Source organism: Rattus norvegicus, chromosome 12 (genome assembly GCF_036323735.1).
Source record: "Rattus norvegicus strain BN/NHsdMcwi chromosome 12, GRCr8, whole genome shotgun sequence".
Lineage (NCBI taxonomy): Eukaryota > Metazoa > Chordata > Mammalia > Rodentia > Muridae > Rattus > Rattus norvegicus.
In genome coordinates this window covers 13414709-13441885 of record NC_086030.1, presented here as the reverse complement: position 1 = coordinate 13441885, position 27177 = coordinate 13414709, and the positions used below count along the sequence as shown (strand labels likewise).

At 46.7% G+C, this 27177-nt stretch overlaps 1 protein-coding gene and 1 pseudogene across 4 annotated transcripts in view; one reads left to right on the top strand and one right to left on the bottom strand.

Annotated features, from left to right (window-relative positions):
- Usp12 (ubiquitin specific peptidase 12) overlaps positions 1–18261 on the bottom strand; it is a 53923-nt gene extending 35662 nt beyond the window's left edge. Inside the window, exon 1 of one of the 4 annotated variants that reach the window (XM_039089548.2) lies at positions 17896–18261. In XM_039089548.2, the coding sequence (XP_038945476.1) occupies positions 17896–17943 (48 nt within the window). In that variant the 5' untranslated portion in view covers positions 17944–18261. Of the gene's footprint in view, positions 1–15262; positions 15381–17895 lie in introns of those variants that run through there. The other 3 variants (XM_063271443.1, NM_001166576.2, XM_063271444.1) reach the window with 3 other exon arrangements.
- A 3313-nt stretch (positions 18262–21574) lies between these two features.
- On the top strand, positions 21575–26852 carry Lmbr1l-ps1 (limb development membrane protein 1-like, pseudogene 1; annotated as a pseudogene).
- The last annotated feature ends 325 nt before the right edge of the window (positions 26853–27177 follow it).

Here is a 27177-nt window from a genome sequence, read left to right as displayed (position 1 = left end):
GCAAAGTCCATGCTGCTTTAAGGACACGAACAAATGAATGACAGGAACCCTCCTTCTTAAAATGAACTGCCAACTCCACACAGAAAACCCCAAATCTAATGAATAAAATTTGATGAGAAACAGTATATTTACAGTCATCTTTTTTTTTTTTTTTGGTTCTTTTTTTCGGAGCTGGGGACCGAACCCAGGGCCTTGCACTTCCTAGGTAAGCGCTCTACCACTGAGCTAAATCCCCAACCCCTATTTACAGTCATCTTGAAAGCATCTCCCCAGAAATTAATTACAAAGTAAAAACACTAAGGTAATGTCACACTGGAAAAACTTGATGAACCAGTTTCCGTACTTGGAAAAAAATGTATAATGTGAATCTAATCATGAAGGAACATCGGCCAAACCCACCTGAGGAACAACATGCAGAATGGCTGGCTTGTCCCACTCATCACGTCAAGGTCAAATGAGACCAAAACAGCTGGCAATACTAGGAAAGACATTATCAGAAGGTCCAGAGAGATGGCATATGTGCAAACATCATATTTGCAAAGCAGATTTAGCAAAATGCAAATAAGCAGTAGAGAAAGTCTGGGCAACTCTCGCACTTGCAACTTGCCTAAGACTTCTGAGCAGATTCAGTCTCCACAATGGGGTAGCCTCCACTCACAAACCTGGAGAACTCGTGCGTGGAACGTGAAAGTGACTAGCATGCACAAGGGCCCGCGCGGCTTCTCAGCACACGGCACCCTTCGTTATTCTTGTGGGACAGCACAGTCCTAATTCACTCCTCCTGCTGTACTGATGGGCAGCTGTCTCGGGGACTGCAGTTGAAGGATAGCTCCTATACTCTAAGAGCCAGTGCTCAAGCCCCCAGTTTCCAGTCTTACTGTGGGCAACCGGTGTGCACAGCCTGCCCACAAATGCTGTGCTGAGCCGCCTGTGCTGATCTACCCTAACTGTTTTTAAGGTCACGCTGGAGTGCTCATTCAGGATTGTAGCTGGCTGTTGACTCAATAACTGATCACTCTTCTCTCCATGGATGCCCTGTGGAAGGCGGTGGCAAAGCGGCAAGCCCCATGACTTTGGCTATCTGGAAGTAAAGCGATTTGCTTACAGGGAGGATGCTTCAGTCTCCATCTGGAGCAGTGGCACTTCTCCCAGCTCCGTCCCACAGTGAGTCACTGAGCATTCTTCCCAGCACACTCCAGGCCTTAGCACCTACTTCCCCTTTACAGCAAATCAAAGGGCAAAGAAGCACATCTAAAGACCACAGGAAACACTCAAACACAGCAAGTTCTCGGTGTGACAACCAGCCTGCCTGCTCAACAGCCATGGAAAGGAGGAGGCCGCACTTGGTTAATGGAACACGGCACCCAAATCAACAGCATGAGTCACTACTGGACCATGACTCCGAAGAACAGAAGACAAAAGACCACACAAGACGTGCTGGAGACAACCCGAGCTACTGAAATGTGGCCTGAATATTAGTCAGTGTTAGTAAGGAAATCACATTAGTCTCTTTGGGTAAGAAGTGGAGATATGGGGCTGTGGAAATAGCTCGGTCAGTTAGTGGTTACTAAACAATCTATTTGGAGCCGAGTTCAATTAGGAGAAACGACATGTAAAAATAAAAGTAAAGTCTGGTATGGTGGTACACACCTTTAACCCAGTGCTGGGGGAGAGGGGACAGAGGCAGGTGAATCTCTGTGTCTAAGGCCAGCATGGTCTACATAGCAAGCTCCAAGACAGCCAGGACTACAGAAATTCTGCCTCTAAAATGAAGAGGGAAAAAAAGAAAAGAAAAAGTGTAGTGGAGGGAGGGAGACACAGACAGCCCCACTACTTGTTGAGCTCCACGTCAGTGAAAGGCCCTGCCCCCAGATCCCCCCCCCCACAAAAAAGGAAGTGGATAATGCCCAATTGACTGAATTACAGCTGAGGTTGTCCTCTGGCATGTTCATGCACACATGTGCACGCGGGGACACAAGTTACGGCGTCATGGAGCAGTGGGGAACTTAGACAGCTGGGGCCCTGTGTAGTCTGGAGATGCCTGCAGTTTGGACTGCTAATGGCAGTGGGTCAATGCCCCTCTACTTGACGACCTCTAGGTAACCACACTAGCTTATGGCAGAGCTGTCTCAGGACCACCCAGTCACCTTGTACACCAGAAGGGAAGTCCTGCTTGCATCCCCACTGTTGCTCACCTGCCCCGCAGCCACCTAAAAGCATGCAGCCTCGGCAGCCTGCACCTTAACCTCTGCGCCCCTCTGCTTCATGAGCACCTCTTTTGCTTTCTAACAATCTGCACGATCTACATGGGTTTCAGACCTCATTCCCTGCAGGACCGATGAGGCTCACGATGATTGCTGTTAACAGATCTTGCACTTCCCTCCAAATGTCAATGTCCCCACGTGACTGTCAAAGTTCAGATACTTCCCAGGGAGTTCCCCTCTCGGTGGACAGAGCGCTGCCTTGCTTCTAGCAGAGGTAACCCTTCACCAACTTTTCCATCAAACTAAGGCTACAGTACAGATGAGGTGACACCTGGCCAAGGAACTGTATTTCAACACTTTCTGCAGAGAAAACTAAGCTCCAAGAGAGAATCTTTGGAACTCAATTGGTTCACTGATGTCCTCCTACACAGCATTTACTTCCAAAGTTTGTTGTTCCATACGGGGACTTTTCAGGGGGAAAGGCAAACCAATAACCTCAACCCAAACTAGCCCCACGGACCTGCTCTGAATCACTGGGCTGCACTCACTCAGACTCTACTCACTACCGTGAAACACGAGCTCAGCTTAGTCCCACAGCCAGACTTATCTGTCACAAAAGAATCACTGCCCCAAAGTCCTTTCTAACAGTATTTTTATAACACTAAATTTTTATTATAATAGACTAGCAATAAAAATGTGTTAAAAGACTACAGAATGAGAAAAAAAGTTAACAGCAAAATGTCCTTGATTTTAAGAGTACTGGGGTGCCAGAGATGGTTCGCAGTTGAGAGCACAACCAACCCTCCAGAGGAATCCAGCCTGGGTCACACACCCACGTGGCAGCTCGAAACTGTCTGACTCCCACTCTACTACAGCACCCTCTTCTGGCCTCCTCTGGCACAGCATACACCTGGTACACTTACTTGTGGCCAAAACACTCAGACACAGAAAATAAAACCAACCTAAAGCATGAGTTGAAAACAAGTGGACAGTGAGTGTGGTGTACACACCAGCAATCCCAACACGTGGGAGGCTAAGGCAGGACGGCTGTGACTTGAGGCCACCCTACCCGCATAGCAAGACTGTCCTAAAGCCAGACCATCAGAAACAGCTACACTGCTCCATGAAAACTCACGCTCTGTGCTGCTTAAGCAACTAATAAAGGAAGAGTGTGTTGTAGCTCCAGGTTTGACTTTGGTGGGAGAAGGCATGGAGGCAACCTGAGGCAGCTGGCCAGACTGCACCCACAGTGCAGAAGCAAAGACCGATGCTGGGGCTCAGTTCAGGTCTGGAACCTTCATCCACGGAAGGGTCCCCACCCACACTCAGGCTAGGTGACCCCACCTTAGGTAAGGCTTTTAGGAAATCCTCTCAGGCATGCCCGGGGGCTTGTGCAATAGGTGATTATAAATCCTGTCAACCTCCACACATAATACAGAAATGGTGAAGGGAACACAGACACAGGCAGCAGAAAGCAGACATGAAAACCAGATGCTGCCTCACTAACACCAGACATGAACAGGCCACACAATCTAAACTAAAGGTAGAGGTTAGCAGACTCAATCAAATAGAATCCTAGGCTGGGGAGGTGACTCACGGCTAGGAGGGCTTGCTGTCAAGCACGAGACCCTGAGTATGGACCTCTAGCACCCACATAAAAGCCACTCAAGGCCATAAGCAAACCCGGATCCCCAGCACTGGGGAAAGCTGACAGGGCTTGGCTGGGCAGATGCCAGCAGAAAATCAGTGAGTTCCAAGTTCATCAAGAGACTGTCTCAGCAGAGTAAGGTGGAGTGACAGAAGAGGCCTCCACCCAGCACACACTCATACTCCATTCACACACACAAGAAAACAAATCCCACACCAGGCACAACTGTAGGCTTGTCATCTAGCTACTGGGGAGCCTGAGGCAGGAAGACTTAGGAGTTCTAGGCTAGCCTCAGTCACATAGACAAAGGAGAAGAAAATAAACTGGTTTTCTAAAAGTACACACAAATCTCCAACACTGCCCTAGCAAATGACCTCATCGACACTCCAGAGGGCCATGCACCAGCAACCCCCAGAGTCACCCCAAGAATGCAAGGGTGGTTTGACCACCTAAAACTAATCCCTATCATAGAGCGTGCTACCTGAATTTAAGTAAGATCATGCGCTCACTTCCATAGACACAAGTGACACCTTTTCATGACCAAAGAAAAGAAACACACAAACCCAACAGAACAGGGCACAGGAGACATTCTCAACCTGATAATACGGAGACTGTTCGCCTGTTTGCAAAAGTGTGTGCCATGCAGGCACACACACAGACATGACTGTGATCCCCAGAACCCATGTCGAAAGGCCAAGAGCAGTGACATGTCTGCCATCACATCACCCAAGAGGCCAAACTAGCAGATTCCTGGGCCATCCACCTTGATTTCTGAGACAGGATCACACACACACACACACACACACACACACACACACACACACACACACCTGCACATGTACAAACAAACACAGGAAACATCCATAAAAACTCAACAGCAGGGCTGGGGATTTAGCTCAGTGGTAGAGCGCCTACCTAGGAAGCGCAAGGCCCTGGGTTCGGTCCCCAGCTCCGGAAAAAAAAAGAACCAAAAAAAAAAAAAAAAAAAAAAAAAACCTCAACAGCAGGGCTGGAGAGATGGCTCAGTGGTTAAGAGCACTGTCTGCTCTTCCAGATGTCCTGAGTTCAATTCCCAGTAACCACATGGTGGCTCCCAACCATCTGCAATGGGATCCAATCTTCTCTTCTGGTGTGTCTGAAGACAGCTACTGTGTGTGTGTGTGTGTGTGTGTGTGTGTGTGTGTGTGTGTGTGTGTGTGTGTCTTTCTTTTTTTGTTAGGCAAGTGCTCTACCACTGAGCTAAATCCCCAACCTCATGTGTCTTTTTAAAAAAGCAAACCTCAGTGTGAACGGAAGAATTAGCCTATCTCTACCCACACAGCACAATCTCACACCAAGATCTTAGGCTCATACAAGAGCTGCTGGGACAAACGGGCTCTGAGGAGCTGGGCATAAGACAAGACTGCTTATTTCCACATCTTTTACACTCAACAATCTTTAACAAGACCACAATTTCATCAAAACCATCCTAATACACCAGAATACACTCAACAAACTCTTTTAAAATTACTGAAAAAATTTAAAGCATATTGAGGGGAACAGAAAAAAAACCATCCCCACACACTATGGGCCATGTAGTGGCAATACTCCACAATCAATCCATGTAATCCCTATCAGAATCCCAGCAACTTGTTTAGACACTGACAAGCTGATCTAAAACCCATGCAGAATCAACATGAGACCCAGAAGAGTCGACTGTGATCATGAAAAGAACAAAGTCTGAGAACCCCCACTTCCTGATTTCAAAACTCACTTCAAAGCACCCATAATCAAAGCAGTAACACTGGAGGGTGGTCATATGGGCAGCTCAAGGAAACAGAGCTGAGGTTTCAGCAGGAGTGGAGGCCAGGCCTGTCACCCCAGCATCTATCTGTGAGGTCATCCTCTACTTAACAAGTTTGAAAACAGCCTTGACAGGATCTCAAAAACAGAATTAAAAAAAACCCAAGATTCCAGAAATAAAGCCGCATATTCATACATTTCTGTTTTCAGCAAGGGTACTAAGGCCATTCCATGGGAAATAGGCTGTGCATGTGTGTGCATGAGTGTGTGGTTAGAAAATGTGAGTTGCACATGCAGAGGACAGAGAACCAGAGTTGGTTCTCACCTTTACAAGGATTCCAGGGCCGGAATGCAGGCTTGAGTGGTGAAGACCTTTTCCTGCTGAGCCTCCTCATTGGCCCTAACCCTGCGATTCTAAGCAGATGCCCAAGATAAAGAGAAGGCAGGACCACCCAAAACTTACTGTCCTGACTTCACAGCAGCATTTATCCACCAAATGGCAAACAACTCAAAGCCAATGAGCCAACAGATAAAACATGTGATGTAAATACAGTAGAAAATACATCCGCTAAAAGTGACAAAATACTGGTACATCTTCTAACACAGATAGGCCTGAAAATGATACCAAGTGCAGAGAGCCAGTCACAAAAGCCACATAAAAAATACAATGGTAGCTGTCTGAGGCTGGGAGGGAGGAGAGTGGGAAAGAAGGTACAGAAGGATGGCTGCTGAAGGGAGCAATGTCTTCTGAGATGGAGAAATGTCTGACAACTGACAGGATGGTCAAAATGCTAAACCACTGAACTGTGTCCCATAAAACACAGATTACATGGAGTATGAACTGTACCTACATGTTTTAAGAGCTAGGCCTGGGGGTTGGGGATTTAGCTCAGTGGTAGAGCGCTTGCCTAGCAAGCGCAAGGCCCTGGGTTCGGCCCCCAGCTCCGGAAAAAAAAAAAAAAAAGAAAGAAAAGAAAAGAAAAAAAAAAAAAGAAAGAAAAGAAAAGAAAAAAAAAAAAAGAGAGCTAGGCCTGGTAACACAGGCTTGTAATCCTGGCTAGTACAGGCCAAGGCAGGAGAGTGGCAAATTCAAGGCCAGCTTTGCCAACTCTGCCCTTTCTCAAAGTAACACAGTAGGAAGAAGGCTGGATTTGGGGGTTGGTTATGTTTGTGAACCTAACTTGGGTGGCAGACACAGAAGAATCATGAGTTCAAGGCCGTCCTCGGCTGCACATACACTTCTAGCCAGCCTGGTTATACACAAGACCCTGCCTTTAAAAATAAATAATAAAGACAGACCCTGCCCCAGAAGCATGAAGGAGACGTAACACTGTGGTGGAGCACCGCCCGTTGGAGAAAGGCAGAAGAGTTAGATTCACTACTCCAGAACCAGAGAGCAACAGTTTTAAGAAAGAATATGGGCACCAACTGTCCAATGAGGTGCTATAGCCGATGTATTTAAACTTACTGTGTCCAAACTCAAATCCAGTTTTACTCTTCAATATAAACTTAGTTGTGTACACAAGGTACAGATCCACACAATTATATATAAAGTTAAAGTGACAGAAAGTTCCACAAACTCTAATAATAGACTTCAAAATGGGACAAGAATGGACCTTGGTTCCAACATGAAAAGCCGTCCATCATCCACTAGTTGGTACAGCGTCAGATCTTGCAACCTGCTGCCTCACAAGCTCTCAGGGAGCACCCACCTGTCAACAGTGCTCTCTGTCAGACCCGAGGCTCACCTCGAGGCACGACTACCCTACCTTGTGAACCTGAAGCACTCTCATCCTTATCCAGCTCAGACATAAATATTTGGTGTTTTCTCTCTCCCTCTCAGTATGTTTTTTTCTCTTACACTGTCATGCTGAATGTCTAGACTTAAGAAGACAATGGGAAAGATTAAGTTGTTAACTGTTTGTTTTGTTTTGTTTTGTTTTGTTTTTCCTCTGCCTAGCCAGTAGCTTTACTGAGATTCCAAATCTAATCCCAACAGTCCTGGCAGCTCAAACCTTGGGATTCTTCTGACTGGACTTTTAGCCATTTGACCCTACCTCCTTCCCCACAGCAAGCTGCAAACCTTTTGACTGGCTTAAATCAGTACCCTCTCCTGTCCTGCAGTCCTCAGAGGCAGAGTGTGTCCAATCTTTCCTGTAACCTCAGGGTAGGTTTTAATGAAACCCACCCATCCTTTTGATAGGAAGCTTTAAGACTAGCCAGGAATTTAAGACTAGAGAAAATTAGGGGGATATGAGGACCCCCTTACTCCTGCTGGCTGAAAATATCTTAAGCTTTAGAACCATGCTTGCAGTCAACCTCCCTGACTTCCTGTGGAGCACATCCGGAAGCACTCTCTGGACCTTTCTGTCTGTCTGTCATCTGTCTCACTGACTCATCTGTGCTCTTGGACTGTGACCCTCAAGATGAACCTCCAGCCACCTTGGTTTCATTCACTAAGGAAAGTTCCTAGACCAGACATGAGGGAGAAGTTTGAGGCCAGCCTGGTCTACAAGTGTAGTCCACAACAGCCAAGACTAAACAGAGCAACCTTCTCTCAAAACAACAAGCAAACAAAACAGTTCCTTGGATTAAAAACAAACACATCAGAATATTGTTTTAGACTTACTTTCACTTTATTTTATGAGTGTTTTGTGGACTGTATGTGTGTGCACCATGTGTGAGCTTAGTGCCCTTGTAGGCCAAAGGAAAGAAGCCAGCACTGGATCCCACAGAACTGGAGCTCCAGGCAGTTATGAGATGACATGGAGGTGCTGGGAACTGAATCTGGCCCCTATGAAAACATTTTTAATTTTTTAAATCCTTTGTGCAATGCAATTTCAAAAGCCACAAACATCCTATATATAGCTGTGGCTGAGACATTTAAACGTGACTCTCTTGCCTTAACATGTACTCAGTCTGTATCAAAACATTTTCTTAATAAATTCTAACTCTATTTACACAGGTATGTTCTATAATTTTTTTAATCAATGTAAATCAATAATCTCCTTCAGGGCTAGAGAAATGTCCCAGTGGTTCACCAGCCCCACCATAGGAACCCCAGAGAACCAAATTTTCTCTTCTAGTGTCTGTGGGCATCTGCACACATTAAAACAGACACGCATATATAAAAATAAAATCTTTAATTTAAAAAAAAAAAAAAACAGTAGTGGCGGCACATGCCTTTAATCCTAGCACTTAGGAGACAGAAGCAGGTAGATCTCTGAGTTCGGGGCCAGCCTGAGTTCTAGGACTGCCAGGGATACACAGAGAAACTATGCTGGGAACCCCAGCTTCACCTGAGCAGAGGAACTGGTCAGAATGGGGGGAGGAAGGTCTGCAGCAGCACAGGGCTGTCTCCTGCCACCACTGCCAGTCACATGATTCCAAAGCACTCACTGCGGCCAGACCACATAGGATCCACCTCATTTTTATCACCTCTCGAGCTACAGATCTAGCAGCTGACTCCCACAGTAAAGACTGCTCCGCTGAGACTAAGCATGGTATCAGGACTCAAGTAACCGCTCTTGTTTGCTATACTGGTCAAAGTGCAGACAGGAGGCCCATCCTACACAGGCCCCTACATAGGCCGTGCTACAGCCCTCAGAATGCACTATGTGAACTATGTGAGAAAAGCCTTCCCCAGCCCGCACCGGCGCCCGCATCCCCCCATCCCCACCCCCGCCATGCTCTAATCCCCAGAGCACGTAAATATGATGCGTTACAGGACAAGGGGAAATTAAGGTTGCATAAGGGCTTAAAGTTGCTAAAATCAAATGGCCTTGGCTTGGAGATTATCCTGGATTATCCAGATGGGCCCCTCCACCCCAAGTGTCAGTGACTGACAGGAAATCAGTATCTGAGGACCAGACATTGCTGACCTAAAGACACAGGAGAAGCTGGGGCCAGGGAACATAGGAAGCCTCTAAGGTAGAAAAGATTAAAAAAAAAAAAAAAAAGAAAGAAACTTGGGCTTCCCAGACCCTCCCAAAGAATAATCCCTCTAACATCCACTTCAAAGTTCCGGCCTCCAGAAGCACACAGTAAACGTATGGGTTGCTGTGAGTACACAGATGTGGCTACAACTGTGGCATTTATGGAGCCACTGGAGATTAATGTATACACAATGGTTTGGTTTGTTGTAAACATTACATATAGAAACAAATGCACTTTAAGTATTTAAATATTTAATATGAAAACTAAAATACTCGGCTCATCTTTGTGAATTACATATTTAAGATTCTGAAGTAGCTTTTTTAAACAAATTGGTTTAATAAATATGTGACCTCAAAATGTTTGTTTTAAAAAACAGAAATGTGCTGGGTGTGGTGGCGCGCCCCTTTAATCCTAGTGCTTGGGAGGCAGAGGCAGGAGGATCTCTGCATGAGTTCTAGAAGAGCTAAGACTGTAAAGAAACCTTGTCTCAAGGGGGGTGGGGGGGAGCGCAACCTTGAACGAATGAACAAACGACCTTTGGGGGAGTATCTGATGTCCTCTTCTAGCCCACATAGGAACTCCATGCATGTGGTTCACAGATAAACACTCACACACTTAAAATAAAATAAACAACATATTAAACATTTTAAAAGTCTAGAAAAAAAATGTCTTCAAAGTCATAAGGAATTGACAACAGGCTAAGATACTCACCAACAAAGCAGAAGAATGTCCGTTCCACAAAGTGTCCACTAAAACTGTCTACCCTACAGAGGGCTCTGCTCTAGCCTATCCTCTCCAGGCCCCTAGACTTCCTTCATGCCTTACCTGACCCACACAGGCACTTCTAACTTGGAAGAATTATTCAAGTTCTCTTCTCAGATACCCTCGAGAAAATCCAGTAGACGCAATTCTGTACACATTAACCCAACTTCTACAACTTCAGACCTTTTTAAAAATGTTATAGCATTCAGACTTTGCAGACATCAGAACTTAGCAGCTCTTAGGCTGAAATGTAGTAAAGTGCTAGCCTAGCATTCACAAAGTCCTGGGTTCGATCCCCAATACCACATAAAACCTAGCACGGACTCCTAGCCTGTAGTTCTAGCACGCATGAGGAAGATGCAGAAGGATCAGAAGTTCAGAGAGATGTCAGCAAGACGGCTCAGTGAGTTAAGACATGGACTACAGAGCCTGAGCTCCTAACCTCAATCCCCCAAACACAGAAGAACTAAGTCTGAAAGGTTGTTCCTGACCTCCACACATGCACCATGACATGTGCGCATGCATATGAATACATAAACTTTTTTTAATTAAAAAAGTTATTCTCAGCTACTGAATTCCATGTCAGACAGGGAAGCAAGGGAACCTACTTTATAAAAAAAAAAAAAAAGGTGCAGGGCACACTGAGCCTTTGATTCCAGCACTCAGGAGGCAGAGGTAGGGCGATCTCTGAGTCGGAGGCCAGCTTATCTACAGACCAAGTCCAGGACAGCCAGGGGTACACAGAGAGATCCTGTCTGAAAAACCAAAAAGAGGTTAACTGCTCTGTATCAGCAAAAGAACCAAGCTACAATACCTTACTGTAATTTTTTTAAACAAAGAGTTTAGCATCGCAGCCAGCCAGCTCCCTGGTTCGCATCACACTGTACCATCAGCAATCTGGGATTTTAGTTTTCCCCTAAGACAGGGTCTCAATACATGGCTCAAAGGTCTGCTGTTAAAGCTCATGATCCTCCTGCCTCAGCCTCCCAGGTACTTTAATTATAGGCACACAGTACCACACCCCACTTCAGTCTTGATATTCTTCCAAAACAAACTCTACACCATTCCTACCTCCTTCTATACAAACTGTGCGTATTAAACAATTATCTATATGAACATGGTAATAAGGTAAAAGCTGGCTGCTGGGGTGGCAGAGCATAGGTTTAGCATGTGCTTAGCATGTACAAATCACTGGATTCAACTGTTCTCCTCACAGTGTGCTCAAAGCTACCTGAATCTTTAAAGTAGGCCAGTCAGGCACTGCTGTTGCCAGACGAAACAAAGTAGTTCTCAAACTTTTCAAACCAGAAGATAATCAACTTCATTCTTAGCTTTAGTGTTATAATTTAATTTAAATATAAGTGAGTGTCCTCAGAGGCAGCTGCTGCTAATAACTAATGCTGGATGAACCGGTAAGTTCAGGCTCAGCAAGTGTTTGCTGGGCTGTAAGATTCACCAGGGCAACAGAAACAGCTTAACCCCACCTCACCCCATCCCCATTCCCATCCAGTGGCCACAGCAGGAGCAGTGCAACACTCCAGGCAACAGGTTACTTAGCCCAAGAAGTCACAGTTAGGAAATAAATGTGGACTCTTACATAAGGGAACCAATCCAAGTGCATGCTTTTTCTTTCAACAGTACAGGCAAAAAAGTGTCCAAACTGAGAAAGCCAGGTGTGGGGGTGCAGAGCTGTGACCCTGCACGTCCAGCTCTCAGGAGCTGAGACACATTGATCAGGCTAGAAGCATCTCAGGGCCATACACCAAGACCCTATCTCAAAGGCCAAAACTAGAACAAACAGAAAAGTGTCAAGGATGCAGCTTAGTAGTAGAGTGTCTCCCACATATAAGGTCCAGAAGTCGGAGGTTAGTAAGTAGCTATCTGGATTAGTCTGATGGTAATAAAATACTGAAATCATTAATCTGCAGTGAAGACTTGAAAGGGGGAAAATGTGTATTTACAATGGGGTGTAATTTTGCATAAATTCTGCAACACTAAAAGATGCCAGGAAAATCAAACAAGACTATGAGTTCCTGATGGGAGCACAGACAGCATCATGACATCAGCTACAACTTCTCAAAGAATGAGGCCTCAATTTTAGATCTAAAAGGAGTCAACGCAATGCTTACCAGAAGACTGTCTAATCTGGGCCAGCAAGATGGCCCCATGTGTGAAGGTGCTTGTCAGCAGCCTGACAACCCAAGTTCAATCCCCAAAACCCACCTACCCAGGAGAGGACATGCTCGCCAGTGCACACATATTTACATACACATACAAGTGATAATTTTTTTAATTAAAAGAGACATCTGATGCAATCCTTGCATTCACAGATGACAAAAAAAAAAAAAAAAACCAGTTTGGAATTATAAGAAAACTTTTTCCCACACACACATCTAAATGTCAAAATCTGGGCTCGAATTTACCTTTTTTATTATAGCATAATGCAGAATAAAATACATAATAAAACAGCCTATTGAGTTTCTGGAAGCAACTACTCAAAGAGAAACAGCCCGCCCCCAATGTGGTTAAATCTCAGTTTCTGGAATTATAAGAAATGCACTCAGGATAAGTGTTCCCTGCGATGGCAAGGTGTAGAAGTAGAGTTAACATTACTTTACAGACAGGAAGAAGGAATGTGGTCAGGGAGCAGGAGCAGCCTCATCTGCAGTGACCTGGTCAAAAGCATAGATTTTTTAAAAGCCTTGTGTGAAAGAGGGTGCTGTGTACAGATTCAGTGGCAGAAACTAACCGAGTGGATCAGGAACTAACTGGGTGGTAACTGACCAACTTGGGATCTATAGTAAGGTTGTGGAGAGGTGGGAAGGAGATATCAGGCCACTTGGCATGAGGCAGGTCCACTGTATGTACCCCATGTGCTGTTTTACTGTAGTTCAGCACAGTACCTTTACTTGTGGTGAGTGTCCAAGATTAGCAAGAGACTGTGTCTTATATATAATTTCATGCCTAATAACTATATCACTTTACCCTCTAACAACACCCACAGACGTCACATATTGATTGCCTGCATATCAGATATTACATTATGATTCATAACTAGCAAAATTACAGTTATGATACAGCAATAAAATAACGTTATGGGTGGGAATCACCACAGCATGAACGACTGTATTAAAGGTCTCAGCATCAGGAAGGTTGAGAACACAGCTCTGATCTCATAAACACAACCTGCTGGCCACCTAATTACCTACCCCTGTGACCCGGTCATCTTGCCAATTATCTTAGAGCATCCAACTCTCCATGCTTATTGGTCAACTTTTGAAACAATCATGATAGTGACTGAAGGGACAAACTGGACTGTCACCTGGATCCTGGCTTGGGGATCAGAGCAGAAAACAGGCGTATGGAATACACAGCCCAAGACTCCACTTCTTCACCAGAGTCTCCATTCCATGATCCCACAGGGACATGACCTGTGACAAACTGGGCAGGCTTCTAGTGTGTGTGCATGAACAATCACCCAAAATTAATTCCAAAATCAAACACCAGGCTTCATTAGAAAGCTCCAGGCTAAGCATTGCCAAAAAGAGAAAGAAAGAAGTGGGGTGAGTGGATGGTGGCATCTGAGGAATATGGCACCCAAGTTCCATCCACTGCCTCCACATAAAGAATTTTGATTTGGGATCAGGACAGACCAGCAAAGTTTCTTAAATGTCCCTAAACATCCTTCTGGCATTTCACAACATGTTTTATGGGAAGCAGTTTCTCACCATAGACATAAAATCAAAATATCAATCCTGATGACCACAGAAAGGAAGTACACCAAGAATGGTGGAGACCACTTTTAATCTCAGCCATTAATGGATCAGAAGACTCAGGAGTTCCAAACACAGAAAGAAGTTGGGGGGGGGGGGTGGATAGGAAGGGAAGGCAGTGACCTCCTTACTTCTCCACATTCCTTCAAATAAAGCTAAGCTTTAAGACTGTGCCCCTTCCTCTTCTGGAACGATGCTAAGTGGCACACACACACACACACACACACACACACACACACACACACTCACACACACACACACAGCAGTCAGGAGGAGCAGGAAAAGGCAAAATAGGCAGGTTTACCTGAGACTGCTTCAAAGAGTGGTTTAAAGTTTTTGCTTCAGGGTCCAGTTCACCTACACACACACACACACACACACACACACACACACACACACACACACACCTCCCTGCTTAGCAAGCAGCCAAGCCAGTGCCATCTCATGATGAGAAGCCTTCACTCAACCTCCTTGTTTCTGCTCTATCCAATTCCCCTCCCTCCCAAGTAAGTCGTTCCCACCTAGGATTCCCACAACCAACCAGAGCCAGCGGCCAGCTTCAGCCAGTGCTGCAGCTAAGGAACTCCCAGTGGGAGCACCTGGATTAGCTAGCCAACCAGAGTCCTCTGCATGCATAGATGGGCCACTTTCCCTGCCGTTTGCTGATTATTAAGTACAGAACTCAACATCTCATCAACTACACGCACCAGGCTGTGAGAAGAGAATTTCACTGAGGAGCACCAGCCAGCACATCAAGCTGAAGGTGTGCCAACAGCGGACAGCACGTAAACGATTCTGGAGGCACATGCAGAACAGGCTGAAGTCAGTCACTCTCTGAGCCAGGCTCCGAAACCAAGACCAACACATCTCATTCATCTTCACACAAAAGCAGAATAGCAGGGATCTAAATCGAGGCATATCTCACAACTTATGTTTAATCCATTTCAAACAATAAAGCTACTGCAGGTTTGCTCTCCACCTTATTTTGACAAGTGAATAAATTATGTAAACTTCCATATTTACAGAATAAAATTTCAATTCATCCTAAGTGTTCCTGTAAATGTTTCCAAAGCTGCTGACATTCCAATGCATCCATGTCTAAGTCCAGGCCCCCAGCCCTCCACTGTTCCACAGGTTCACCTCGACTTCAAACTCACCTTTTGTGAGTCAATGAAGATCTTTTCCCATTGTATGAAGATGCCAATCAAATGGCAGAAATAAACAGTAAGTTTTTCACTTTAAAGTCCTCACAGTCTAAGCCTGGTGTGATGGTACATGCCTGTTATCTCAGTGGCTGGAAAGTAGAGGCAGGAGAATCATGAGTTCAAGGCCAGCCTCCACCGCATACCAAATTCAAACTCAGCATGACCTACATAAGACCCTGCTTCAAAACACCAGCAAAGTTGGAAATCAAACAAATAAACAGACAAGGGGGACATATACAGCACAGGACACCTGAGATCACAAAAGGCCTGTGCCACTGTATAAGGCAAATGGGCAGGGTGGTGTTCAGGTCAGGTAACCGGCTTAAGAGAGAGTTACTCACTCACTGGACAATTCACATTCCAAGCAGGGCAGGACCTTTGCTGATTTTCACTTTCATTCACTCTCGGCAGATGGACAGCAGCCTTGCCTACACTCAGAACTGCAGATCACTGTGATGATGCTCAGCTCGGACTCTGGGAGGGCAGTGGGAACAGACACGCCCAATCTTAATAGCACCTCGGTAACAACCTCTCTTTGGCCAGGAATGGATGTCTATGCATTTGCCAAAAAGCATACACACACCATGTGCAATTAATGCATCTGGGCAGACGCCCTAAGGAGATGAGCTCCCAGTACACATCCTTCACCTCGGCCTCTCACTAGGTACAGAACCCTGCCTGGGCTCTGCCCTGCTGCTCTTTCTTGTTCTGTGAAGGTTGGTTTGGGTTATTTTTTTTTTTTTGGGTGGGGGGTGTGTTAGGTTTTGGATACAGGGTTTCTCTGTGTAGCCCTGGCTGTCCTGGAACTCACTCTGTAGACCAGGCTGGCTTCAAACTCAGAGATCTGCTTGTCTCTGCCTTGAGAGTGCCACCACCACACCCTTTGTGGCTCTTATTTGAAGCCCTGCTGTGGGAACTGTCTGGATCACTGCTGTACCCCTGGTTCCAGTCAGCTGCTGCGAGAACACCTGACAGACTGAGTGAATGAACGGGTCTTGGGGAATCACACCACTCCTGAAACCCTAGACTCTGTCAATGAACCATGACCCCAAAATATGTGGAGCTCGGCAATCTGGCAAAATTATCATCATAAAAGATTCAATTGGGGCTGGGGATTTAGCTCAGTGGTAGAGCGCTTACCTAGGAAGCGCAAGGCAGGCCCTGGGTTCGGTCCCCAGCTCCGAAAAAAAAGAACCAAAAAAAAAAAAAAGATTCAATTGTCCCATGTGGCAATCTAAAATTAATTACCACAACCAATCCCAGAAACTGTTAATATAGCCCCCTTCTCAACACCAGGAAAACACAATTATTCACGTGGAAAATGGATCCTTCAGTGGTTCCATAATCTTATGACTTTTTTGATGCTGTGTATGTTAATTCCACCAATTCCATCCCCCCTTTTTTTATACTGTTCCGCAGAATGCAGCAAAGAATTGACTTTTCCTACCTGATTCTCCAACACACACACACACACACACACACACACACACACACACACACACCCAGAGAGAGATCACTTGCAGGTGGGAGATGGAGAATCTCCTACATAAAATTCAAGACACAAAAAACGGAACTGAAGGGTGCAGGTCTTTGGTAATGTAACCCCGGACCCACATTGCAAAGAGTAACTCTTTTCATTGATTCATAAATCGCAACCTCTACGTCGAAGTTCATAAAGGAGGTAATGAATTTGCCATATCACGTGGGAAACCGTGGTGCTTCTGGCAATGCACAAAAGCACGTTTGGAACCCACTCGCGTTTCGCTTTTCTGGAGGGAGTGGGGGTCTGTGTACTTCAACACCACACAGCGGCATCTGCTCTATTAAAGTAAATAAATGACAGGAAAGCTAATGCAGCATTTCAAGATTAACACGGATTCCCAGAGACAAGGCTGCCATCTGGACAGACACAGGTTGGAAGCCGCAAGAGTTCCTTTCTCCACAGAGTTGAAAATAAAGAGAACATTTCAACAGCACTCTTAAAAAGTTTCCACCTTCACACGCCCCCTTCCCGAGCCCGGGCCCCGGGGCTCCACCTAACCCGAGCAGGAACTCTGCCAGGACTTCCGTCCTCCGGTAGGATCGAGACCCTTCCTTCCTGCCGCAGACCCCCGCCCTGCCCCGCGCAGGGCCCCAAGGAAATGCCTCGTCCCTTCCTCTGGCCCAATCCCCTGGCTTCCCGGTACCAGTGCCCAGTTTAAAGTTCCGGCTCGAGCCCCCGGTCTCTAGTCCCCAGCCCCCAACCTCGGTCCCCACCTCGAGTCCCCAAGTCCCCAGCCCCAGTCCGCAGCCCTGGCCCCCAACCCCGTCCCTGAGCCCCCAGGCCCTAGTCCCCAGCCACAATCTCGGAGTCCCCGGTGTCCAGACCCAGAGTTCCCCTTCCTCAGCTGCGACCCCCGGTCAGTACCCAACCCCGAGCCCCGCTCGATCCTATCCCTAGTGCCCCGGCCCCGCCTGCTGTGCCCAGCACGCCTTCCCCGCGGTCACTCGGCCCCGCGCCCCGTCCGCTCGCACTCGAACAGGCCCGCGGGCGGCGCCTCGAAGGCGGGGACCCGCCGCCCGGGCCGCGCTGCCGCCGCACCTACCATGGTACAGATGGAGGCGAATTTGGAGACTGTCATTAGGATTTCCATCCGCCCGGCGCCATCTTCCAGACAGTCGCGGCGGGCGGGGGACGCGGGGAGCCGGGCCGCCCGCTCGCTCCGCAGCCCGCGGCCGCACCCGGAGCAGCCGCGGACCCACGCTTCTAGCCTGCTGGGCCGCCGCTGCCGTCGTCGCCGCGGGCGCTCAGGCTTCCTCCGGCCCAGCCCCCGCCCGCCGGCCGCCCGCCCGCCCCCGGCTCCGCCCCGGCGCACGGCGCAGCCGCCGCCTCAGGGCCCGCGCCTGCCCGGGAAGCCGCTCGCCGCACACCCCGCCCAGCGCGCTGGGGAGCGAGCTCCGCGCAGGCCCTACCGCCCGGCCGACCTGGCAGCGTCGTTCCGCCCCGCCCCCTCCGGCGCTGTCACGCCCACCGCAGCTGTGCCACGCCCATGCTGCCCCGCCCTCCCACGGGGGAACGAGTTTGGGAGAGACGGCTCCACCCAGTGCGCGTTGGGGCGGGGCGAGACCGGTGCCGCGTTCCTCCTGCAGATGGGTCCTAGTGCCGACACAAAGTCACTACCCTAGCTTGCTAGAGCGGGTCTTAAAGGGGGAAAGCTCTATCTTTTGCTCTGCGGTGTCTGTGGCATCAAGCAGCCTTTAGAGCGACTGACCCACAGCTCTAAAGGACAGTCAGCCCCACTGTTGAAACAGAAACAGAGATCATGTCTGGGAAACTGGATGGGTTGGAAGGCAACCCCGCCAGAGTCCCAAGCACTTGGATGTTTTTCTGGGGTGAATCATCTGAGCCAAATTCCCTAAGAAAAGACTAATTAGGTTTAAACAAAAGACAAGATTTAACTATGAATTAGATAGCGGAGGAGAGGAAGCGGAGTCAATCCTGCCTGACAGTGTGAAACCAACTTGGAATTTGTAAGGGGGAGGGGGTGGGGTATGATGACCCAAGAAAGAAGCTGAAGCCAGCGTGAGAGGAGCACATACGCAATGTTAGCTAGTGGGTGGACCCTTTCTATTTTCTACATGCAGAAAATTCATAAAACTTCATAAATTACTACTTTAGAAAACCTGTGATTTGTTTTGATTGGTGACCCGAGGGTGGGACCTTTTCTACCTTCCACCCAACCCCCACCACACCCCGTCGTGTGGAACTTGCGACCCAAATTCCGAGGAAAGCCCTAAAATCTGATAAGCCTCACTTCATACTCTCAAAGCATTCAAGAGACAAAGAATGTGAACAAAATTTAGTGGAGAAACAGATTTCTGGTACGTGAATACTGTTTCCATAGCAATTCCATTGTAAGCGTTGGGGGAGGGGAACACCCACTGAATACAGCTAAATTCCTCAGGCAGCTGCCTATTCTCCAGGTATCTACCTGCGCGGAGGCGGGGCCTCCCTCTTTTCCATAGATACCACGGCAGGGGCTTGGACTCTGATTTACACCAGTACAGGTCTGTGCAGCATTTGTCTCCTCGCTCTTCTCTCTAGCCTCCGCAAGCATAGAGCATGGGCGTACGACATCTATATTTTAAAGGTCAGGATGGGAACTGGACATATGGCTTAGTTGGCAAAGTGCTTGTGTAGTGTGTAGGTGTTTCATAATCAGCACTTCATAAATCCTAGTATGGTAAGGTAATGAGCTATGTAGTGAGTTCAAGACCACCCTGGATCGCTTGAGTTCTTGTCCCAAAAAATAAAAAAATAAAATAAATGAACGAATACCCAGCCACTGGGTATGGTGGCAGGCACCTATAATCCCAGCACAGGAGACAGAGAAAAGTGAGTCTCTGTGAGTTCAAGGCCAGCCTGGACTAGATAACAAGTCTACAGATCAGCCAGCTCTACATAGGGAGACCCAGGCTCAAAACTAAGTAAAAGAGAATAAATAGTACATGTATGAAGTTGTCAAAAAGAAATTAGCAAAAGTCAACAAATAATTATTTAAAATGGCAAGCAAATAAAACCCTCGAGCCGCCAGTTTGCTGCTTCAGAATTCCTGTCAAATGCTTGGTACTCTGCTAGGTGTATTTTCTTTTTTAAGCTTTATTTATTTTTACTTGATGTGTATGGGCGTTTTACTTGCTCATAGGCATGGAGGCCAGAAGAAGGCATCAGATTCCCTGAAACTAGAGTTCTAGAAGGTTTTCAAGTCGCCACATGGGTGCTGGGAATCAACCCCAGGTCCTCTGCAAGAGCAGTCAGTGCTCTTAACCTCTAAGCCGGCTCCCCAGCCCCTTTGAATGCACTAAGTGTAACCCTTCCAGTGACCCCAGAGATCCATCATCTCAGGCTCGTTTTCTAAGTGAAGTATGGCACTCATTATTGCAACCCCAACGAGGACAGAGCCCAGGTCTACACACCCAGAGCACAGGCTCTGTCCCTGAAATCTGACGTCTTTCCCTACCTCTACCCTACTTCTTGCCAACTGAATGAGTCAACCTCCTTGGTTAGGTTAGTAATGTTGTCTAGCTGTTCAGATAGTAGGTGTCGATCAAAACAGCAATAGCCCTAAATCGTCCTGTTGGAAATTGTCTTAGTTAGGGTCTCCATTGCTTGCGAAGAAATAACATGACCAGGGCAACATTCTTAGAAAGGAAAACATTTAATTGGGGCTGGCTGACACTTTCAGAGGTTCAGTCCATTATCATCATGGCGGGAAGCATGGCAGCATCCAGGCAGACATGGTGCAGGAGGAGCTGAGAGTTCTACATACTGATCTGAAGACAGCCAGGAGGGAACTCTCCACACTGTGTGGAGCTTGAGCACTAAGAGACCTCAAAGCCTACTTATACAGTGACTTCAACAAGGCCACACCTCCTAATAGTGCCACTTCCCGTGGGCCAAACATATTCAACTCACCACAGGAATGGAACCCAGGACCTTATGTAGGCTAGGCAAGTGTCAAACCACTGAGTTACGCTCCCAGCACAATACCTTTTCAAACCTCACTTCTAATCCAGCAAATTAAGTTGAGTATCTATACAATAGGCATAGCTCTTATATAGGCTGCTCCAAATGGCCTATAACCTGTAAATCTAAAAATGTGTATTTATTTATATTGAGAAATATATATTTATTTATATATGTGAGCACACTGTTGTTGTCTTCAGACACACCGGAAGAGGACATCAGATGGTTGTGAGCCACCATGTGGTTACTGGGAATTGAACTCAAGACCCCTGGTAGAGCAGTCAGTGCTCTTAACCATTGAGCCATTGTGCCAGCTCCCATGTTTGTATTTAAACACAGATTTAAAGCCATTGGAAGGGTAAGATGTAGTTCAGGGGGAGAGCATATTCTTAGCAAGGGGTCTTAGGTTCGGTCTCCAGCATCAACAAAACAAAACGAAACTAATGAACTTAACTAAAAGAAGAGAGTTATCAGCTTCTACTTAAAATTGAAACATGGTCTCATTCATTTGAAGATAGATAGATTAGACAGATAGACACCATCAAGTTTCTGTCACAGACCGCAGTGGGAAGGCTCCTTGGCTGAGTCCTGGTGCTCAGCAGGGGGTTGCCTCTCCTGAACCCAGAAACACCCCACCATACACCCTCCTCACCCCATGCCTCGAACTCCACCCTATTCACCTCTGCTCCAGTCACACCGACCACAGTACAGAAGCAGCTGGCTGCAACATGCTCTCCTCATAGAGCAGCTGTTTCACAATGGTGTCCAGACTACGTCGCCTGGATACTTTTCTGTTTGTGACAATATGTCTTCTGCAGCTGTTCCTGACAGCCGAGTTCCTCACAGTGAGTGAGGAAGATGTCAAAGGCAACAGAGATGGTGCGGGAGATGTGCGCCTTTACCCCTGGTTGGTCCTGCTGAGAGCTCTCTAGCTTCTGCCTGCCTGCTCCGTCCACATCAACATCCCTGATGATGTTGGTACTCCTCGTTGCTCCACATCAGCCATAGTGGACAGCGATAAAGCCAGCCGTGGTTCTGTGACTTCTGGAAGATACTACCTCGTCTAAATATACTCCTGCATCTTCTTCCTTGAGGTCCTGCTGCTCCTGGTGTTCACCCAACTAGGTCTCACCTATATGTTCCTGACCACTGAGAAACTGCTGGTCAAGCCTCAGCTATTAGAACAGCTGAACCACTCTGCCTTTGAAAGGGTTGCTAGGACCCTCCTGCCCTCTTCTGGCTAGCTGCCTTCTACTCAGGGCCGATGTGTCAGACGGGTCCTGGTTCTGCAGACATAGAGGGTCCCATTGGAGACCCGGAGGAAGGCTTCAGCACAGCAACAGAACCGGGGCTACCCTCCGGCCTTGCTGTGTTTGTTGGCACTCTCTGTGGTCACCCATACCCGGAAGCTGCTCATGAACGAATGACTGTCAGTGCCTCCTTGGGCCAAGTGTCTTCCAACTGGACTTCTTTTTACAGCAGCATCCAGATGTATCTGTCCATCTCTTACCTGCCAGTGTCCTCAGTCACCAGGCCTCTCCTACAGCTCTTCTCTTCCAGAGCCGGATGGCTTGATACAGATCATTAGAAAACACGTCTATTTCCTGGCCCAAAGCTCAGCAATTCTGTCCTCTCTGGAACTGAAGAGGTCTTACTTAGCTTGCTTTGACTTGCTGTATGCCCTGGAAGTTGTGTGTGTGCGTGTGCGTGCGTGCGTGCGTACGTGTGTGCGTGCATGCATGCATGCATGTATCCACGCATGCACGCATGTGTGGCAAACTTGCTGTAGTTGGGTTTTTTTTTTTTTTCTGTTTTCTTTTTTTTGGAGCTTGGGACCGAACCCAGGGCCTTGCACTTGCACTTGCTAGGCAAGCGCTCTACCACTGAGCTAAATATCCAACCCCGGTTCTTTTTTTACCATGTGGATTCTTGGGGTTGAACTCAGGTCTTTTAGTCTTGACAACAAGTACCTTTATCTGCTGAGCCATTTCACTAACTCTGCTAAGTGACTTTGGACGTTTCAACTGGCTGGGCAAAACTTCTACACCAGGTTCCTCTATAAAGGCAGCTTTCTATGACCTCAGCACATACCCTCATCATAGTTGTGAAGACAGAGCAGATACATGTATATACACACACACACATACACATACACACACGTACACGTACACACACGTACACGTACACACATATACACTGCATATACATATACACACATATACATACAAGCACATACATATACACCGCATATACATACACATACACATTCATGCACCCAAATTTGCATGTGCACACATAAGCTTGGGAAGGAGCCTGTGTCAAAAACCAGCTAGACAACCAGACAACCAGTAAGGGGCACACGTTCATTTGGGTGGTCTCAGAGCAAGGCTACTTAAACTATTTATTGTACCTTCGAGCGACCCTGAGAAATAGCCGTGTGGCCTCAGGAATAACAGCATATAAATCATCCTGCACAAATTAGCCAGGGTGGCCCAGGTTTAAAAAGCAGCATAGTAGCTGGGTGTGGTGGTGTGGTGGTACACACCTTTAGGCCTGGCACTTGGGAGATAGAGCCAGGAGGGTCTCTGTGAGTTCAAAGCCGGCCCGGTCTACAGCCAGAACCACATAGTCGAGACCTGTTTAAAACACAACACTTACTGATAAACGTAACAGGGCCCCAGACCTTAGCATAACTGTCGCCATGATGAAAGTAACATTTCGGCTATAAATTCAGCACATGGACAGTTACCACCTGCCTAAAGAACAAAACCTAATCTATCAAAGACCACAGTTCTAGGAAAGTCTCTGAGTGTACTAACCGTGCTTTTTGGCTTCTATAGTTCTGCTGGCTAACTGTTCTTGTTAATTGAAGTATGTCAACCCAAAACATGGTTTTGGTGCTTAAAAGCTCACACTGAGGCTGGGGATTTAGCTCAGTGGTAGAGCGCTTGCCTAGGAAGCGCAAGGCCCTGGGTTCGGTCCCCAGCTCCGGAAAAAAAAAAAAAAGAACCAAAAGCTCACACTGAGAAAGACTCGGGGCTATACTGGGCTCCTGAACACCCAGTGTCGTTGGCAGCTGGCTAACAGATTTTTTTTATTGGCTTAAACCCACATTCAAGCAGTCCTCTCTGGTGAATTCCCCACCACAACAATGAACCATTATGATGGTTTGCATACACTTGGCCCAGGGGCTGGCACTATTAGGAGGTGTGGCCTTATTGGAGGAAGTATGTCACTGTAGGGTTGGGCTTTGAGACCCTCCTCCTAGCTGCCTAAAAACACCCTTCTGTTTGCCTTTGGAACAAGATGTAGAACTCTCACCTCCTTCAGCACCACTCTCACCCAGACACTGCCGTGCTTCCTCATGATGGTAATGAACTGACCCTCTGAACCTGTAAGCCAGCCCCAGTTAAATGTTGTCCTTTATAAGAGTTGCCTTGGTCGTGGTGTCTCTTCACAGCAATGGAAGCCCTAACTAAGACTGAGGTATTGCTGCAATAGGCCTGACCATGTTTTTGTTTGGAAGAATGTGGATTGGGGACTTTGGATTTGGAAAGTGGTGGAATGATTTAAGTGGGGCTTAATAGGCCATCCTAGCAGGAATATGGAAGACTTTGTTGCAGAGGGTGATTTGAACTGTTGGAGTCTAGCTCAAGAGGAATGTTAGTGACCTAGAGACTGTTCTTGTGGGTTTTGTTTGTTTGTTTGTTTGTTTGTTTGTTTTTTGGTGAAGAACATGGCTGCTTTTTGCCCTTTTCTGAAAAGTCTGATTAAGGCTGAAGTGAAAAGATTCAGATTAATTGTATTGACAAAGGAAGTCTCAAAGAAGCCTAGCTTAGGCTTTATCCTGTGGTTTAATCTTATGAAGAATATTTTGGTCAAGTATATCAAGGTTAAAAAAGAAAAAGTACAAAATGTATGGTTCAAGTCATAAAGGGGAACCAGGAAGTGAAGTATCTTGTGTTCAAGAAGATAAACAGATGGGGCTGGGGATTTAGCTCAGTGGTAGAGCGCTTACCTAGGAAGCGCAAGGCCCTGGGTTCGGTCCCCAGCTCCGAAAAAAAGAACCAAAAAAAAAAAAAAAAAAAAAAAAAAGAAGATAAACAGATTAAAGAAGTGATGATCTCAGGGCAAAGATACCACCCAGCTGGGTTTACTGTTTGTGTTTGCGGTTGAACAATGGATAGTTAGATTATTCCTCTCATTTGGACATAAGGAGATATGATCAGGTATCAACTTGACATGGGATGACACAAGCTTTTGATCTGGATCTTGAAGCATCATTGCTATGAAGAGCTTAGGCCCAGGCATGGTGGTGCATGCCTTTAATCCCAGAAGACAGAGGGCGAGCAGTTCTCTAAGTTCTAGTCCAGCCTGGTACAGAGCAAGCTCCAAGCTTAGGCAGGTGAAGGAGTTGGAAAACAGAAAACTGGCAATAGAACAAGGGGCCACGTTCCAGCCCCAGCAAGCAGTAGAACTCGGCAGCCTCAGGTATGTGGCTCTGGCTTTAGAGTCCAGAATAAAAGGGACAACTGGGACAATTAATGCTGGTTAGTTGGAGCTAAGCAATTAGCGGTGATTAAGAAAAGATCAGCATTATAAGGTGAAATCTTCTGGAAAGTGTTTTCTGAGAGCACAAAGAAGCTGTGTTCCAGAGGTAGCCAAGGTTGTACCTCATGCTGCAGCTGTGCTTGGTAATGTATAAGAGTCACCCAGGTGGCACTGGTTTTGAAGGCATGAAGGGACCATGAAGAGCAGCTGAGGCTGGGCACTGAGGGAAGCCATGGAAGGCCATTGGTAAAGGTGCAGTCTCACTTGTTGACAGCTCAGGACTGAAGAGGTCATGCAAAGAAGTTGAGGCTTGGTACCATGAAAAGAGTCTGTGAGAGGCTATTATTGGTGAAGCCTAGTTGCAGCAGAAGACTCCAACATATTGGAGATACCAGTACCATGGGATGATCACCGAGAACAGCAGCATCAGTGGAGTGGATCAACCTGAGCTTAGAGTGCTACAGAGGGCAGAGCTGGAGAAGTGACCCATGCACCTTTGGAGGAGCCCAGAAGATCATGTGTGGATCCCAGACATTGGAAAAAGAAAGAAGCTGTGAAGTTGAAGTTGACCTGTAGACCCCAGGATGTTGGAGATGCCAGAGCCATGGGCTATCTGCTGAGGAAAGCTGCTAAGAGGGAGAGGAAGCAGCCCAAGAGAACAGTTTGTTGCTGCTGAATGCCAGATCTGCCAACAGTGGTCAACAAGGATGAAAGGAGTTGGAGATCTGAAGAGCTCTTGGACGTCAGATATGGAGATACAGAGGTTGGAGTTTGCCCAGCTGGCTTCTGGTCTTGCTTTTGTCCTCTATTTCCTCACTATGACATTTTGAAATGGTAATGTACATCCTGAGATGTTAAAGGTATGCCATCTCCTTTTTTTTATTATTTTTGATTTTATAAGGAGTTATAGTTCAGTGTTTGGATGAATCTCAGAAGAGACTTGGAACTTTGGACTTTTAACATTGTTGAGACTGCTATGGATTACGCGAACTTTGGAAGTTGCACTAAATGTATTTTTCATTAGACTATGGCTAGGTGTTTGAATGACTCATGTGTTTGAATAACCCTATGTGGCGGGGCAGAGAGTAGAATGTGGTGGTTTGAATATGCTTGGCCCAGGGGCTGGCACTATTTGGAGGTGTGGCCTTGTTAGAGGAAGTGTGTCACTGTGGGTGTAGGCTTTGAGACCCTACTCCTAGCTGCCTGAAAACAGTCTTTTCCTGTTTCCCTTTGGAACAAGATGTAGAACTCTCAGCTCCTTCAGTACCAGGCCTCCCTGGACGCTGTCATGCTTCCCCCTTGATGATAATAAACTGAACCTCAGAACCTGTAAGCCAGCCCCAATTAAATGTTGTCCTTTATAAAAGTTGCCTTGATCATGGTGTCTCTTCATAGTAATGGAAACCTTAACTAAGACAAACATAAAGAAATTTATTTGAAAATAATTTTTTAGCACACACACAATTTTATCATTAAAAACTAAAGTAAATTGACCTAGTAATGAAATTATTTACTTGTTTCTTTTGTTCATAAAAATGTAAATCTTGGGCTAGTGAGATGACTCAGTGAGTAAAAGTGCTTGTTACTATGCCTGATGACTAAATTTGATCCTGGAACCCACATGGTAAAAAGAGAGAACTGGGGTTGGGGATTTAGCTCAGTGGTAGAGCGCTTGCCTAGCAAGCACAAGGCCCTGGGTTCGGTCCCCAGCTCCGAAAAAAAGAAAAAAGAAAAAAAAAAAAAAAAGAGAGTACTGACTCCCATACATCCTTCATGTGTGTGCATGAAACACACAAAATACACAAAATAA